Source organism: Takifugu flavidus, chromosome 2 (genome assembly GCF_003711565.1).
Source record: "Takifugu flavidus isolate HTHZ2018 chromosome 2, ASM371156v2, whole genome shotgun sequence".
NCBI lineage: Eukaryota > Metazoa > Chordata > Actinopteri > Tetraodontiformes > Tetraodontidae > Takifugu > Takifugu flavidus.
In genome coordinates, this window is record NC_079521.1 from 2,225,192 (window position 1) to 2,241,430 (window position 16,239).

Sequence of the window (16,239 nt, forward strand, 5' to 3'; positions counted from 1 at the left end):
CAACAACGGCTGCTGAGTGCCAGGCTCCATATGGAAATGCAGGAAACAAATACGCACACAGTGGCGCTCCTGGAGTGCTTCTGCGGCTGTATCAGGTGTGTTTCGTACACCACACAGAGCTAGCAGGTGTCCAGCTGATGGAGAATGGAAGATATCACCCCACTGTGGCGCTGCATGAGACGAACAATTTAAAACAGTGCTAGCTACACCCTAACAAACTAACTTCCTGTCATCGCAGTTGAACCTGGCTAGCTTCAGTTTCTTTGACTGAGAAATGTTCTGTTTTGCAGAGATGTGGTTGGTTAAGTGGTTCCACTCAACACAAAAGCAAATAACCTGAAATGCAATCGCTTGGCCAGAGTTACAAATCGGGTCTGATATTCTAAAATACTCGATAAAGAGCACCTAAATTGCGCGCTTGTGGTAAAACATCACGCGTTCGGTTTGCCTGCGTTTTGAGGGTGATCTGTTGAGAGAAATCGCACAATTTGCAGCATTTAAATGAGAAGTTTGTGTGTTGCTGCTATTTCTTGCATGACCAATGAAAATTGAAAATTTCTTTCATCTGAGTTGGAAGCGTTTGTAGCGGAGGCACATAAACACTAAAACCATGTCCAGCGGAGAAATCCAAACATCACAGAGAGAAATCGGATACGGAGCAACAACTGTGTCAAAGTGAACGCTGTCGGGCAAACAAAGACGACAGGGGAGGAAGGAAAAGGAGGGTGGCCGAGACAAGGACCGGAAGAACAAAAGAAAAAACTCTTTTGACAACAAGTTACTGGCAGAAGACTAAAAATAAAAAACCCCGAACTATCATCCCCTGTTGGGCTCGTACGCTCTGGTCAGCACCGTGTCTGGACAAGCCAACCGCTCCAATTTCTCCAAAAACCCTATAAAACGAAAGATTGGTTCATCCAGTGCCTCCATGGAACTTTTATGTACCTACCCAGTCTGTGTATGAGCATTCACCACAACGGATAGTGAACCTCCACGCAGCGATGGCATGGCTGGTTAGGTGATAGGTCTCAATAATCTGTTCTTCTGTCATTCTAAACATTCTGACCAGCTTCAGAAAAATCCGTTCTCTGTGTCTGCGTTCATTGTTCATGTTGCCTTCGGGCAAAAGTGGCAGCAGCCAGTGTGCGTAAAGCCAGTTGCACCTGCCCTTCCAACGTAGGCTACTATATTTAGACGGAATCTAAATCTCCACAGATACTTGAGGGTTTATAAATTGTTCAGCGTGTGCTAATATTTCTTATTTGCATTTTCTCCTCCCAGTATTTTGCTCACCTGGGCCTCAACACCTCATCTTCCACCATCAGCAGATCAGCTTGCACTTCTCTACCAGGGATGCCAAGTTTGCCCAAGTTTTGTCTCATCTATCTTTTTGTTGACTGCATTTTCATCATTCTGTCAATTTCAAGCATTCTTTTGACTAATGCATTATTTGCAATGTATCTCTTGAAAAACATTAGCTCACAGATACTCAGTTAAGCTAGTCATGTCTTCAGACAATGTAAGCCATCAGAGATTCATAAAATATATATACTTGCTGTATGAAGCCAGAGATGTGCTTTGCATACAGAGCATGTTGATTCATTTGCACTGTTAAACTGCCCTCGCCAAATTATCCATTTAAGTTTATTGTTGTTTGCCAGTGATGCATATTGCAGAAGATACGGGATGAAAGCCCTAAGACCTGCACATGTCGTGAGTATGTTATGGCTCCCTTTCTTGTCATCCTATAATCCGAATGCCATTTATTGCCAACTTGATTAAGGGGAAATTGTAAGGGTTTCCAGCACAGTGCAGATGTACAAGCTTCAGACGGGCTATGTGAGTGTCTCCAATAAGTGAGATGCAGCTGCAATGTTGTGTATTACTCCCAATTAGCAATTGCAATCACTCTAATTTCTGTCAGTATCAACAGTTTAGAATGTACAACCAACCTAGACTCCCCATCTCATGTCTTCTGCCTCACCTCCCGATTCTTAGAGCAATTAATGCAATCAGATACTATTCAAGACACCCATTCCTTACCAAATTTTAGTGGAAATTTAAGAAAAACAAAAAACAAAAACAGACACACTGTGAAGAAAATGAAAGAATTCAAGGGGTACAAGCCAGTATTCTCCTTGGGCCGGTCCAAACCAGGATAAATGCAGAGGGTTACGCTAGGATGAGGATCCAGCATTTAATCTAGACCAAAGTAAAAATGCAAATCAAATCTGGGTCCAAAATTTATCAGGACCAGGTCAGAAGATAGAAGCTTAGAAGGAGGGTTCAACTGGAGTGGGTGTCATCTTGAAAGAGCAGTTCCTCAGAAATGTTCTGGAGGCTGACAAACTGTCACTGTGATGATCATGAAACCAGAAATTGAAAGCCTACAAAGTTGTCGGCAATTATGCACCACAGGTAGGATGTGACTTATAAGAGAAAAGGAAAGCTGGATGAAGCGATGTCATTTCCCCAGAAGTGGGGTGAGATAATTGATGCTGATTTCCATGAATATGTTGTTGTGGAATTGATCAGCAGGTTTGGTATCCAGGAAGGACAGTTGCAGTGGTTAGGAAGTGTTGAGGCTTATGTAGAGAAAGAGGGAGGGACACGGAGAACCTTGAAGAGAGGAGACAGGACGACACAGCATGAAGTGGAGATTGAGGTGGTAACGGTCAAACAAAGCACCTGTGGGAAATCTGGAGAAGTACGTTAGAGTGGTTGATGAATGAAAGTTGTAAGAGTGTGGAGGCATGCGGTAGTTACAGAAGGTCTAGGTGGAGGTGGGACTGCATCAAGCTTTGAGCACCGTCTTGTTTGTTCTGATGGACAGGCTGGTTGGACGTCCAGGGATGTCCATGGTCTATGATGTTGGCAGATGAGGAATGAAGGTTAGTTGAAGCAACAGACAATATAAAGCTATAGGATACGAAAGAGAGGGACTCAAGTGGAACATGAGGGAGGAGTGAGAAAGAAGGTTGAGGACTTCAGGGTCCAGCCCAGAGTAGTGAAGACCATGGAAGACAGATGAAGAAGTGTCTGTAGGCAGGTTGGAACAAGTAAAGAAAAGAATCAGCGGTGATGTGTGATAAAGGGAGAAGTAAAGGTGTGATGGTGTTGAGACCAGTGATGTGGTGAGATGGTTTGGACACGTACTGAGGAGGGACGGAGAACAGATATATATATAGAGAGGTAGAAGGAAGCTGAGGATGGGACTAGCAGACAGGAAATACAGAGAAAGAACAAAGAGGAGATTTATGGATGAAGAGGAAGACAACATGAAGTTAGGTGGTGCAACAGGAGAGGATGAAAGAGGAGGGGAGACAGTGGACAGTTGGCTGTGAAGATTCCTGGACAGAAACTCACTTTTTAATGAGAAATGAAAAAAAACAGTATAGGCAGTATTAATAGAAGGTAATGACATTATAGGCTGATTTATTAAAAACCCCTTGCGTTGATCTTGGGCTTTGATCTTCAGAAGATTAAAGTTCAAAGTCCCTCCCAAAATCCGGACGGTTGCCAAAATTTAATGTTCTGTTCTGTGACCCATTGTCAAGATTTTCTTTAAAACTAAAATTAAATGAGTAAAAATGAATTATTTAAAAAGAAAAAACGCTAACTGACACAAAACCTCCTTGGCAGCAGTAACAACGTAACTGAAGATCTACTCTGACATCTTTTTGGATCTTATTAGGAAATATTGAAGTTGCTCGCTGTCGTTCTGTGGCTAAACGGATCTGCTAATCTGCTAATAATGGACATGTTTGGGTGTTTGAACTCAAACCCTAGCAGATATATATTATATATTTAATATCTGAATTCATCAAAAGCACTTTCTGGCTTCCATCATTTTTATTTAACCTCTCATCGGTTTATAATGCCCTTCTTACGTCTATAGCTTGACGACAAATGGCAGAGAACATCTTTCATACTTGTTAACCAAGTGGGCTAGTGTACTTAATGAGCTCCATTAAAGGTAAAGTGTCATTACTGAAGCACTGTGGCCATTCATTATAACCATCAAAGTCTATTGATGTCTGTCTTCATCTAATCATAGAACTCTTCCTCTGGCACTTGTCCTCATCTAGAAACGCCCTCTCACATTACCCCACATTACTGTCAAATTGTTTCATTTTTACCCTGGTCAGTTGTGTGTCCGTTGCGCCGTACCCATAACGAGCCACGTCTGTCGGAGCGCAGAGAGACGAGGGATCGTGTGACTTCTGATGCCATCTTGACTTGTTGAGCTTGGAACTCTGACATAAATAAACCCATGCATCCTCAACTTTCCAGCCATCCATCATCTACCACGTTATCCTGTAGCTGGGTGACTGACGCCCGTCACTGTTGCTTTCGGGCGAGGTAAGTTCCACCCTGGACAAGTCGCTAGCGGACCATATGTAACGGAGCATAATGGCGGTATTAGACGGTACGGGTGAATCTTTATCGTCTATCTGATGTGGCATGGGGAATTCAGACAGAAAGGTTTTATTGAGGAAAGACCTCCTCTCATAGTCTGGGGCAGGGGTGGGCAAATCCAGTCCTCGAGGGCCAGATTCAAGCCAGACTTTCTGCCCTACAGGTAGACAACGCTTTCACCTGGGGTTCCTGCCTGGTAGGACGCAAATCCCGGCTTGGTCCCCACCATCGAGGAATGGATTTGACCTCTCCTGATGGGCAAGTCCAATCTGCCGAGGCTGGGATCCAGCCAGGTTTTGCATCCTACCAGGGAGAAACCGCTTTCACCAAGTGAGACAGAACCCCAGGTAAAAGTGTTGTGTGCCTTTAGGATAAAAAGTCTGGCTTGAATCTGGCCCTCAAGGACTGGACTTGCCCACCCCTGCCCTAGACTATGAGAGGAGGTCTTTCCTCAATAAAACTTCAGCTTTTCTGTTGCGGATCTGGCCTTCGAGGACCAGCCTTGTCCACCCCAGACTCTTGGGTAATTGTCACTCACAGGTGACACCAATGTGGAAATGGTGGTGGTGGTTGCCCAGTCTGTTGGGGGGCTGGGCTGAGAGTTCAAGCCCCTGTGCAGACAAAACATGGAGTGTGTTTTGGTCGTTGGGGAAGCTGCCAGACCCACAAATGCTCACATAAGGCCCTGCGATGAACACGCCACCCATCCAAGCCTTCACCCTCCCCGTGACCCCGAAAGGAAAGGCTCCCATTGTGGCCTCTGCTCAATAGTTGAGCACTTTCTGTGACCAGTCATCTTTAAAGTCTGTAGACATTTACATGAAGCTAACTTGCTGTGCTATGGGCTGCGTTGCAGGAGAAAATTACATAAACCCCCCCCCATAATCCACCTGGTCATCATCTGTGGCCGGTAGAAGCAGGAGTGTAGAGCTGCATCGCCCAGAGCTGCTGTGACCTCTCACATAGAACACACTGCAGACACACTCACATTCACACCTGAATATCTGATGGGACCTTTGGAGTTTGTTCCTCTTTTGGTTGACTTCCTGCATTTATTTAGCTGTAATGTGCCAAAATAAAACACACTTAATGTTCTTAGGAGGGTTGAGGTGGGCTTCTTTATGTGGTCGACTCATCAAATGAGGCCATTTGATTATTTTCATGCCCTTAGAATCAGGGGAATCATGGAGCTTTACGTTCACTTCTAGAGCTGCCACCTCGCACCCCTGTGTAAACTGAAATTGTAACTTTTGTGTAATGGGGCACGGTGATAATAACCATTATTTATGAACAAACCGGTCATCTTTATTGTGTTTAGCTGGTGCCCTGGGAGACTCCTATTTCACTCCTGTTGATCTAATTGGCTCTGGCAAGTTGCAAATTCCAATTAAAGGGTTCAGCCACAATACATGACTTCAATTAGCACATAGCAGCAGCTATAGGAGCAGAGTTTGGTCCAGCAAACTTTCTCAATAACTGGACATTTATGGTCCTCATAGGAAAACCAGAGAGACAGCCTCAGGCTTTCCATTAGCATTCACATATTACTTCCCGATAGTTAGCCGGGCCGGAAGTCAGAGTTCTGCTGCTCCACTCTAAAGTTGTTAAACTACATCCTTTGTCGGTTTCACTTTGTGAAAACTCTATTTTCATATCACATTTGTGTGCAAAAACAGCGTCTGACCGCAAAAAACACTCACTGTCGCCTGACTCCCTTCACCATCAAACCATGTGTGAAGTGTGAAAGAATCCCCGTGCAGAGGATGAGGTGCTGGAACATGCTCCTAAAGTAAACCAGACTAAACTACCGAGTGATCTGGCAACTGGTCCCTCCCTAAATCTGTTTTCCTCAAAAGACTGCTTTGTTTTCAGCACACACACACACACATGGATGATGGAAATGGGGTATTTTTATTTTACAATGCAGCTTTCAACACAGTTTCAACAAAACAAGTCACAAGTTAACATGTTTAATACAATAACAGCTAGCACCTGAATTACTGTTTGGAATTTAAAGTCACATTTGCAACATGAGTGCTGTGTTTTGGTAGCGTCGTGGAGCGCAATGCCCACAGCAGCGGTTTGAAATGTTCAGTCCCAAGTAGAAGCTTTAAGCTTTACGATGCTGCTCTCGCCCCATAAGTTAGTCTTCCTTTTAGTGGGCGGGTTTTGTTGGTGCACTCCTCCAGTGTTTATCTGTTCAGGGAACTGTGTCGACACAGATTAGCATCAGTTCCTCGACACAAAATTGCTCAAAATTTACTGTGGATAGTTGAGTGTAAGTAATTGAATGTTGCCTGTGAGGATTAACAGAGGTTTTAAATATTGTTGTGGGCGCTCAGCTTGTTACTGCAGCTGGCAAACTCACTCATTGATCTCTTTGTGTATTGTTAGCGTCTTATTATATACTCTAACGAAGCTGGAATGGAATTACTGTTTGTATATCAGTGGGGGTCTGAGGACTGTCCTGCCTAATTGGGAAGTAAGTGGAGTAGATATGTGAATGTAAGTAAGTAAGCTCACTGTAATTAATGGGGACTGATGATTTAACTGGTGATAATTAAATCTGCCGTGTTTTTCAATTTGCATGATTAAGATGTTGGTTAATGTTGTGTTGTAGCCACATGTTACAGGTTGTTCATTCTCAAAATGTCAACTCGTCAGACTTCTCAGCGCTGCACTTCGTTATCAACACGAGCTTTAAAATAATCAGGTAAATCAATTAGCTTCAATCTCCAGGCAAGGTGTGACGTTTCCTGTGACGAACGTGCTAATATCTGCTCAAATTTAGGTGTTTCCGGAAGGTTTGGCCCAGAACTGTGCTCAAGGAGGAGGGATACTTTTCTTCCATGATCATAGTCAACACAGGTTTAAAGATGGATTTTCTTATTTAAATGGGGACAAACGTTGCTTGTTTTTATTTTCAATCTTTTAGAAACAGTCTTTTCTTTAAGTTTTCCTGATATCAGCTGTAGTAGTTTTGAACAAATCAGCTCAGGCACTCTATTATACTCTTCATATTCACCCGTCACCATGGAGATGGTTGCCCTTACAGTGAAAAGAAATGACTGTTTCCAGGCTGCTTTTAGGCCAAAAAAAGTAAATAAAAAGTTTGGTGAAAAGAACACAATAACCTCCCACATCTCAGACTTCTGATTAGATCCAAACTGGTTTGTAAGCATTTGAAGCTGGGGGGAGACCAAATCCAGCCAAAGGGACCACTTCATTTGAAGATCAGGGTCCTCGAGAGATGAAATCTCACCAACTCTGTGGGACTCCTGACACATCTGTCCTGATGTGCCACTGATACAATGTTTTTAGTTGACTTGAAAAAGACAGGTGAATAATTGTCAACTACTCAAAAAGAGGGAAGCATTTCTTTAGTGCTAGAAGATAAGTTTTTTCCACTATTTAAAAGCTGTTGATTCTCTTCTTTTCATCCTGAAGGGACTCGTTGAGCTGCTGTTTGCTTAAATCTGACTCATCAAAATGCTTCGTCTTAATGAGTTGATGGGAACAATGTTTAAAACCAAAGGTTTGTAAAGGTGTTCAAACAAATGATGATCGACAAAAAAGAGACCTGAGATAAAAATATAAGAGGAAATAAATGTTTTTTTCAATCTTCTTTCCTAATTATTACACTGATGTTAAAATGTCCTTTTTCTGATTTAATTTGCTGTTAAATTATTAGCTGTGAACCCACACAAACAAACCCTTGTCACCTGATGCAACGAATTAGAAATAAATCTATGCATGTTGTTCTGTGCATAGAATTCTACGCATAGAATTCTATGTACATAATGGTCACCAATCGTAGCTGTGAAGAAAAAGCTGTTGAGTTTTCAGTGCTCAACAGCGACATCTGGTGGGACCCAGTCACAGCAGCCCCCAATGCAGGAGGCAGAGAATCAGCACAAACATCAACAGTGGTCGTTTCTGTCTCCCTTCGTGCTGCTCAGCTTCAAAATACATCATATTTTCAGCAGATATGGAAATTTGGGCATTTTTTTAATATATGAAAAAGTCAAATTGCAAATATAAGAAATGTGGATGCAGATGTTTAGGTGGAAAAACACATTTCAGCAAGATACAATGTGAGCAGGTTATTATTTTTTTTAAAAGCGTTTTACCCCTTAAAGGTTTCTTTCTAAAGATGTTTGGCAGCTGTGAGGCAATTTTGGCCTTTAGGACGCATGAGGCTGCAGCAGGGTTCACAGCCCAAAGCTGGTCTCCTTCACATCAGACAGGTGCTGCTGCAGGTGAAACGATTTACATGTCAAGCCTGAAACATGCACTGCTGGTTTACACACTGCGCTTTTGTGATCACCTGAATCAGATGGTTATTGATTATATAACAAACAGAGGGTCTGGATTAGGCAGGGAGGAGGGATCTGAGTGTGATCGCAGCTCTTCTGAAAGCGTTTCAGCTGGGATAAGCTGCGGTGCAGGTCGGAGTCGTATCAGGAAGCCTTTTCATGTTTCACTCTGGAAAAATGAGTTTCTCAAGCTACTTTGACAATCTGACGACATGTCTGATGTCTTGTTTACAGGGAGTCTCTCTTAACGGAACCCAACAGCTCCTTTCACAATGAAGGGTTTATTTATAATGGTGCCCCCCCCACCCCCATACCACCCAGCAGCCTTTCATTAGCTCCACATGTCTGTCCATGAAATCTTGATTCCCATCAAGAGACTGAAACATTGCGCAACATTTATACTCTAATATATTATGCAGAAGAGGCTTTAAAAAAAAAGAATAATTCCCATCTGAAATGCAGCAGCAGCAGCATCAAAGCACAAGTGGGAGGAAAAATTAAATGCTACAGAAATAAATAATGAAGAACTTGATGTTTTGCTAATTGGGATCGCTGGCACTTGGGGTCAAAGGGTCTTCTGCCCGGCGAGGCCTGGAGGAGCTACTCTGTTGTGTTATGACGCTAACGCTTGCTAATGTGTGCAACACACTCGCTCCTAATAAACAGGAGTCTTGTTTCGCTTCAGCCAATGGCAAAGACGACCCTCAAATGGCATCTTTTAATGTCGGCTCCATTCAATAAACTCAGAATCTTATGGCAAATGCATGGGATGTCTGGGTTGGGGGGGGGGGGGGGGGGGGGGGGGGGGGTAGAGCTGCAGTTGGGGAATCCAAAATTGATCACACACAAGTTTTAATTTTAATGAGATTACAGTGTGAACTGGATCAAATATTGGTCCTTGAAACATGCACTTAGCTTTTTAAAATGTAAAGAGAGAGACAGAGAACTAGACAACCGTACAGCTGGATTATGAGTGAAAATATTGGTCATTTACTTAATCTGCTCTTCTATTGTTCTGTAAATCGAGAAACACTCGCTCAGTTTATTGCATTATTTATTCTTTTAATAAGCTTTTACATGTTGCTCAAGCATACCTTCCTGTATGTACGGTAAACATATAGGTTCACTTTTGAAAGTAGTGCATTTTTTCACATAAATTTCAGTAATTTTCTAAAAAATGTCAATTTCTGTAGCAGTTCAATAACATTTTTAGTTTTCAACTGGAGCTTTGGGTTTTTCTTCATGACGCCTACGTGTGTGTGTGTGTGGTGTGTGTGTGTGTGTGTGTGTGTGTGTGTGTTATTATGCTTTCGCGCTCCGAGAATGGAAGTTGCTCCCTGTCCTGCCAGGCTGCTGCCGAAAAGGCGGACAGACACTAGAGGGCCCTGTGCGGACAGCAGCATTGGGCCCTTCTGGTGTCACTTACTCACACACGCGCACACGCACCACCACAATCCGCTAAGCCCCTATAAGCGTGACCTTTCCTTGATTGTCCCAATTAGACGTCGGCTATAACGCAGGCGCCGCGCGCTTTCAACATTTCGCGCCGCGCGCATCACAAAAGAGCCGCGGATCTGTAATATCACACGAGGCTACAGTGCGCGTGTCCCTCCGTGTGTGGCCTATCAAATGACGGTGCTAATGAGCCGCCTCGGATACATTTCATTTCAGCAGTAACGCTGATAGATGGCGAGTCCACTCGTGCGTCCTGGCCACAACGCACACCAGAGTTGGGGGGGATTTGGAGAGGAATCCCGCAATGATGAGGGGGCATTAGCAGCACGCGCCCCGGTCGTGGCAACAGACAACAGTTTGAGACGATAACCTTTTGGCGCGTTCGCCTGAGAAGAGCTGCGCGCGCTCATTTGTGCGCCTGTTGACCCAATGAGCGCCGCGGAGGGGAGGCTCTGTTCGCCGTCGCGCGTCTCTCCTCCATCTCCTCCTCACTTTTCCAGTCGGCCAGCGAGCGTGTCGGACCTTCTAACTATACGGAGCCCCCCCCTCCAGCACGCCAACACCGGCGACACTGTCACTCTCCCTTTGACGCGCAGCGGGAAGGGATCGTAGCCCGTCGCCTTCTCCTCCTCTGCTCTCTCCCCCACCACCTTGAACGAATCACGTTGGACTTTTCTTTCGCTTATTTTGACGGAGACGCGCGGGGAGAAAATGGTGCTGCACTAAAAAGAAAAGATGCAAGTCTCGCAAGTAAGTGTGTCCCGCCGCCGTGCGTTGGCTGCATTTACGCGAGGGCTTTGACTAGTCCTTCTGCCTCCGTCGCCTGAGGTGCGCTGCGTCCTCACAGGAGCCGACGCGGAGCGACAGATCGCTGTCCAACTTCGATGTACACACGTACGCGCAGGTGTCGCGTCACGGATAATTGCTCATTTACATTTTTGCGTCAGTCGAAGCGACCGTGGCACTCTTGTGCCAGGTTTGCTGTGCAGGTCGGACGCCAGGTCTCTGAACCACCACCCCCCCCTCCCCAAACTTCAGAGAGGGACAGTGGAGGTTTTGTTCAGCTCGCGCTGCAGTCTGACACGAATGCGTAAAAGGTAAGCCGCGGCTTCAAACTTTGATTAGTGAATCTGGTGGATTTCTGTTCACTTCGCACCGGGTGGTGCTGGATCGGAGAGCGCAGCGCGCGTCGGGCCACCTCGGACAGCTCCTCTGCTGCCGTCTGGAGCGCGTCTCTGGCGGGGAGCTGTCCTGCGTCGGTGGTGCTGGAATTCCCCGCGCCGCCCTGATAAATGCACTAATAGGGACTGAACAAATTACCTTGCCTTTATTGCCTCTTTTTGAGTTTAAACGCATCCGCGCTATCCCGTTCCCCTCCTTCTGTCCCCCCTCTTTTATAATTAACTGAGTGCTATCTTGCTCTCGGGTCAGAGCCTCCAGTTGGAGGATGGTGACTCGGATCGGTTGGCGTGCCACGATATTGCAGTTGATGGCAGGTGGAAAACCTTTGAGCTTATCGTCCTTGGAATGTTGCTGTACTGAAGCCGTGGAGGCACATGACGGGGTAAAAGTTAGCGGAACTGGCTGCGACGCTGCTAGGACGGAACGTCCACCTGGATCGGTTTAAACTGAGGACAAGCTCGTCCCTTTGTGTCTGTTTCTGGCTTGGCGCCTATTCGGACACCGACACAACTGAACCGGTGACACACGTCGAAGCCACGAGTTGACTGTGTTCAAAGAGGAAATGTTTCTTGGTTCCCTTCGGTGTTTCATGGTTCTCCACGCTTAGTGCGAGACTTTATGGAGCAGTGATTTAATCCAGCGATCAAACATACCTCAAAGTCCATCGATCTCATCTGCTTTGGCGCAATATCAAGGAGCTCGTCTGCTTTTGTGAATTAGACACTGCAGTTTTTTTGTGTTTTTTTTTGGGGGGGGGGGGGGGGGGGGGGCAGTATTTTACTGAAACTGCTTAATCAAAAATGCTAAAATAAATAAATAAAGATATTAATCATGAGGAACATGTCATTTCACAAAATCTTTCCTGGATAATCCCCAGAACAACAGATTAAAGCAATGCAATCCAATGTTGGGGGCAGAATAGCCTCGGAGAAGCGTCCATTACCCGTTTGTTGTCACAGGATAAATATGAAAACAAGATTGCAGGGATGCTTTGCTGCTTCGGAATAATCACAATAGTAATAATAAAGTGACATCTTGACTAAAAATGAGAATTTTAATCTTCAATTTTTAGAAACGCCGTTCCCATCATCTTGTCGGATTTGTGCTTGACCCTACTTTCTTTTCACTCCGCTGCCTGCAGCTTCCCCTCTAGGTCCCCTCTTCAGAATAACGCCAAATGGACGCTGCGCTGCGCTCCTCACCCCCCCACCGACTGCTATGGAGGCATGCCAAGCCATGTAAGTGACCTTTATCACACCATGAATGCAAGCGCCGCCACTCAAAGAGGACACAAGTAACCTTTTCTTGTTATCTGAGAAGGAGCTGTGGATTTCAGCAAACAGAAGAGTTGCGTGAAACGCAAACAACCTTCGGACAAAACACACAGCGACAGGATGCTAAAGCGGTCTGAGGAGATGCTCATGGATCTGTGGATATCTCTGCTGCTGGTGTGGATTACTTCTGTTCCCTGTGTGTCTTTGAGTCCCATCACAAGCCAGTCCAAAAGTACACAAACTGGTGGGTCTGCAGTGGTGGCGAGTGGTCTTGGCGAAGGACAAAGATTACTGAGCCGCGCCAAGAGAGGATGGGTTTGGAATCAAATGTTTGTGCTGGAAGAATTTTCTGGACCCGATCCAATCCTAGTTGGCAGGGTGAGTGCTGTTATTGTCAGCGTTATATTAAGCTTGCTTATCGTGAGGAAACACTAATTCGGCCATTTGAATGCTCCCTCCACTAAAAAAAAATGTCCATGGCCAGTGAGGGAGCTTTTGGGAAATGGGGATGGGGATAGAGGATAATGGGGAGCGGGTCAAAAATGGAAATAATTAAACTGTCATTACAAAAAAATGGAGACATTTTGTGCTGTTTTAGATGTCCTTGAAAGATATACCATGCAGCGGAAGCACAGACTGGTGTTTTCATTTACATATGAAAGGAGGATTTTTTCCCCCATATTAAAAGCCAGTTCTGTCCCTTCCCGTATTTTTCCCTTGTAAACAAATTTGTCAGATCTGTGCATATCGTGCACAGATTTGACAGGGTGGCTGAGTTTCTGCTGTAATGAAGATGACTGCGGGCTAATCCTGCGGCTCAGGGCCACCTGCTCCCTGGCCTTTGTTGCGCGGGTTTTTGCTGGGACTTCAGTCCAGCCCGGCCAAAGCAGCTTGTTCACAGCTCATTGCTGGGACTCACCTGGGGAGAAACAGGCTGCCGGCCACGCTTTCGCCTCCCTCCAGCCAGCGAGGTGGGCACAACACAGGCCATCCAGCATATTTGATCTCCTTCGATAGCAAACAGTGCTCTGTGCCTAATTTATTGATTATTAGCATCCTCGGGTGTAGCGTGATATTTAACGCCAAATCAGCCAGAAAGCACAATTGAGAAATTAATAAATATAAAATAAAAGATGCATCATCAAAATGAACTTTACGTAAATTTATTTTCTTTCTTTCTTTCTTTCTTTCTTTCTTTCTTTCTTTCTTTCTTCTTTCTTTCTTTCTTTCTTTCTTTCTTTCTTCCTCCCTATCCAAGCGTTGTCATATGGCTGCATCAATAAAACATTGGCCACCTTGCAGGATCCCCACCTGTTTACTAAATACCACATGAACACAACAACGCTGTTAAGAGATGCATCAATTTTTCAAGCAAAGTCAATTAGATATCCCCACCTGATTCCACAACAGACACTCATTAGAGTGCTGAAATTAAAAAATAAAATAGGGCCTCAATGAGCATATGCGACTTAAAAATATGTAGATTTCAGCTGTGAAATAGTGGGCATCAAATATGTGACATATGCTCAGCAAAGCATGCGAAAACAAATGGTTACACAAGACAAATATAAAGCATCCGGATTTTTAGTCTATAATTCCAAGTTTACTTTGACATCCGCCCCTGCTCTGAAGCTAAAATGCTTCTGAGAACACGCGCTGCAATTGTTTCCCAGCTGATGAGCGATTTTTCTCTCCCGGTATCTCAAGGCTTCAGTTAATTCTCTGCCACAAAGCTGACTGGAAGACAGGTGTAAGGTGCTGAAGGACATCGGTGATGTAAGGCTAGCGGAGGTGGCATCTTCGGGCAAAGAAGAGCTCAGCTTTCCTTTCGCAGCATTGATGATGGCTTACATTAACTGCAAGGTTAAGTGCTCATGAGTGTCTGGCGGAACAAAGATAAGTCCCATGTTACCCCGGAATGGCCGCACGGTCTCGTTCAAACACCCTTTCTCCGTCTTTGGCTGCAGAGTCCCATTTTTTCCCAATGTTCCCTGTGTTTCTTTCACTTTTATAGCGAAATGAATCAAACGGGAAGAAAGTATAATTCAACTCGGTCGGACGCCCCTTTGTGCGTTTTGCTGAATTTCCTCTGTGGGATGTTACAGCAGCAAGCCAAGGTTGGACTCCTTCCATCCGCTAGATTTGTCGAGCTAGTCTTCTTCTACGCTTTAATCACCGATCTTTGTCCGGGACTGAGCTCCTCTTGACAACCGGAGTGAGAGATAGTGTTTGTGAAAGGGACAGGGAGAGATTGTGCCATCGATTTTTTTTTTTTTTAAACAGTGTGTCATTCGTTGTGTTCCCTTCCAGCGGAGGCCATTAGCATAAATGCAGGAAAGCGGAGTGGGGGAGGAGGTGAGAAGGACGGCCACAAGTTGTGACAGCGCCCTCTCCTTTTTTGCCGCCGCTTCTTGACATTGCGGTTCAGCGAGCGGCGTGCTCGTCAGCCCCCGTCAGTCCCGTTGGCGTCAGGGAGGCAGACACGCCTCGTACCTGTTAAAGTGAAGCTGGGGAGACAGCGGCGAAAGCTTGTTGCTCGGATGCAGCTTAACAGGAAGAGGGTTTTGGAAGGGATTTTAGGATTACTCATCATGAACTGTTCGGAAATAAACTGTCATTAAGAGCAGAAACAGGCCGACGGAGTGTGAAGGGAGGAAGGCTGCGAGCGTTGCTACATTTACACGCTGTTGATGAGCAGTGAGAGATACCACTTCAATATTTAAAGAGTCTCGTGTAGGCCATCGAACGGCAGGCGGGGGTGATTTTAGGCGAAGCGGCTCTGGATTTAATAATGCACACCTGAGCTGGGAAAAAAACAGCAGGTAAAGATTCAAAAAATGCCAAGCAAATGGGAATTGTCCAAGCGGATATCTCTCTCTCTATCCGTCTATCTCTCTATCTGTGTTCTTTATATAGTTCACCATATCAGTCTCTGTTTTATAGCTGTATCATAAGCTCTGTATGGCCATCAAAGTGAAGTTTCCTGGATTCTCTCTCCTTCCTACACTCGCTCTGCCCGCTAGCGTCTTCCCAAATAGGTTTCCAAGGCGAACAGGCACCTCCCGATGCTAAAAGCATGTAGAGTTGAGGCGAGATAAGCAGATAGCGTGCAGCAGGAAAGTGCCGCCTGGGTCAAACATTCACACCAAGTAGTTTTTCCCTGTAAAATAAAGTGAAATAAAATCAAACCGTTTCAAATACTGAAGAAAACAACTCCTATACGTGGGGCTATTAAAGGCCAAATTTTGTGTTCCAACCAGAGACAAACAGTGAACAAATTGTTGTGTTTGAACCAAAGAGGAATCCGTTTATGTTTCTTTTGTAATAGATGGATGGTCGTTAGGCCTCAGAAGTGACATCGCTGCACTCTTTCATTTCGCAGTAATAATTTAGAAAATAGCACGCGGGGATTGATGATGATGGATCTCAGTCTGTGGGATTGCAGTGCAGATGTGGTAAATTGATGGATCCCTCACCAATACTTTTATCTGCACAGCGCTGTGTGCATTTCTACACAAAGGGAATTGATAATCAGCCATTAATATTCATCAATTCAGTCTGAACTGTGAAATTGCAAGGACTGACAGTGATAC

The 16,239-nt window shown here is 44.9% G+C and overlaps 1 protein-coding gene and 1 long non-coding RNA gene across 8 annotated transcripts in view; one reads left to right on the forward strand and one right to left on the reverse strand.

The window, feature by feature from the left end:
- Positions 1 to 16,239, reverse strand: part of LOC130516522 (uncharacterized) — a 230,160-nt gene that overhangs the window by 83,550 nt on the left and 130,371 nt on the right. The window lies entirely within an intron of this gene.
- The window catches only part of cdh8 (cadherin 8), a 75,881-nt gene continuing 70,093 nt past the window's right edge, over positions 10,452 to 16,239 (forward strand). The window contains exons 1-3 of one of the 7 annotated variants that reach the window (XM_057017431.1): positions 10,452 to 10,940; positions 12,514 to 12,610; positions 12,693 to 13,024. In XM_057017431.1, coding sequence (XP_056873411.1) covers positions 12,767 to 13,024 — 258 coding nt within the window. In that variant the 5' untranslated portion in view covers positions 10,452 to 10,940; positions 12,514 to 12,610; positions 12,693 to 12,766. Of the gene's footprint in view, positions 10,941 to 11,030; positions 11,288 to 11,443; positions 11,891 to 12,513; positions 13,025 to 16,239 lie in introns of those variants that run through there. The other 6 variants (XM_057017437.1, XM_057017405.1, XM_057017455.1 and 3 more) reach the window with 6 other exon arrangements.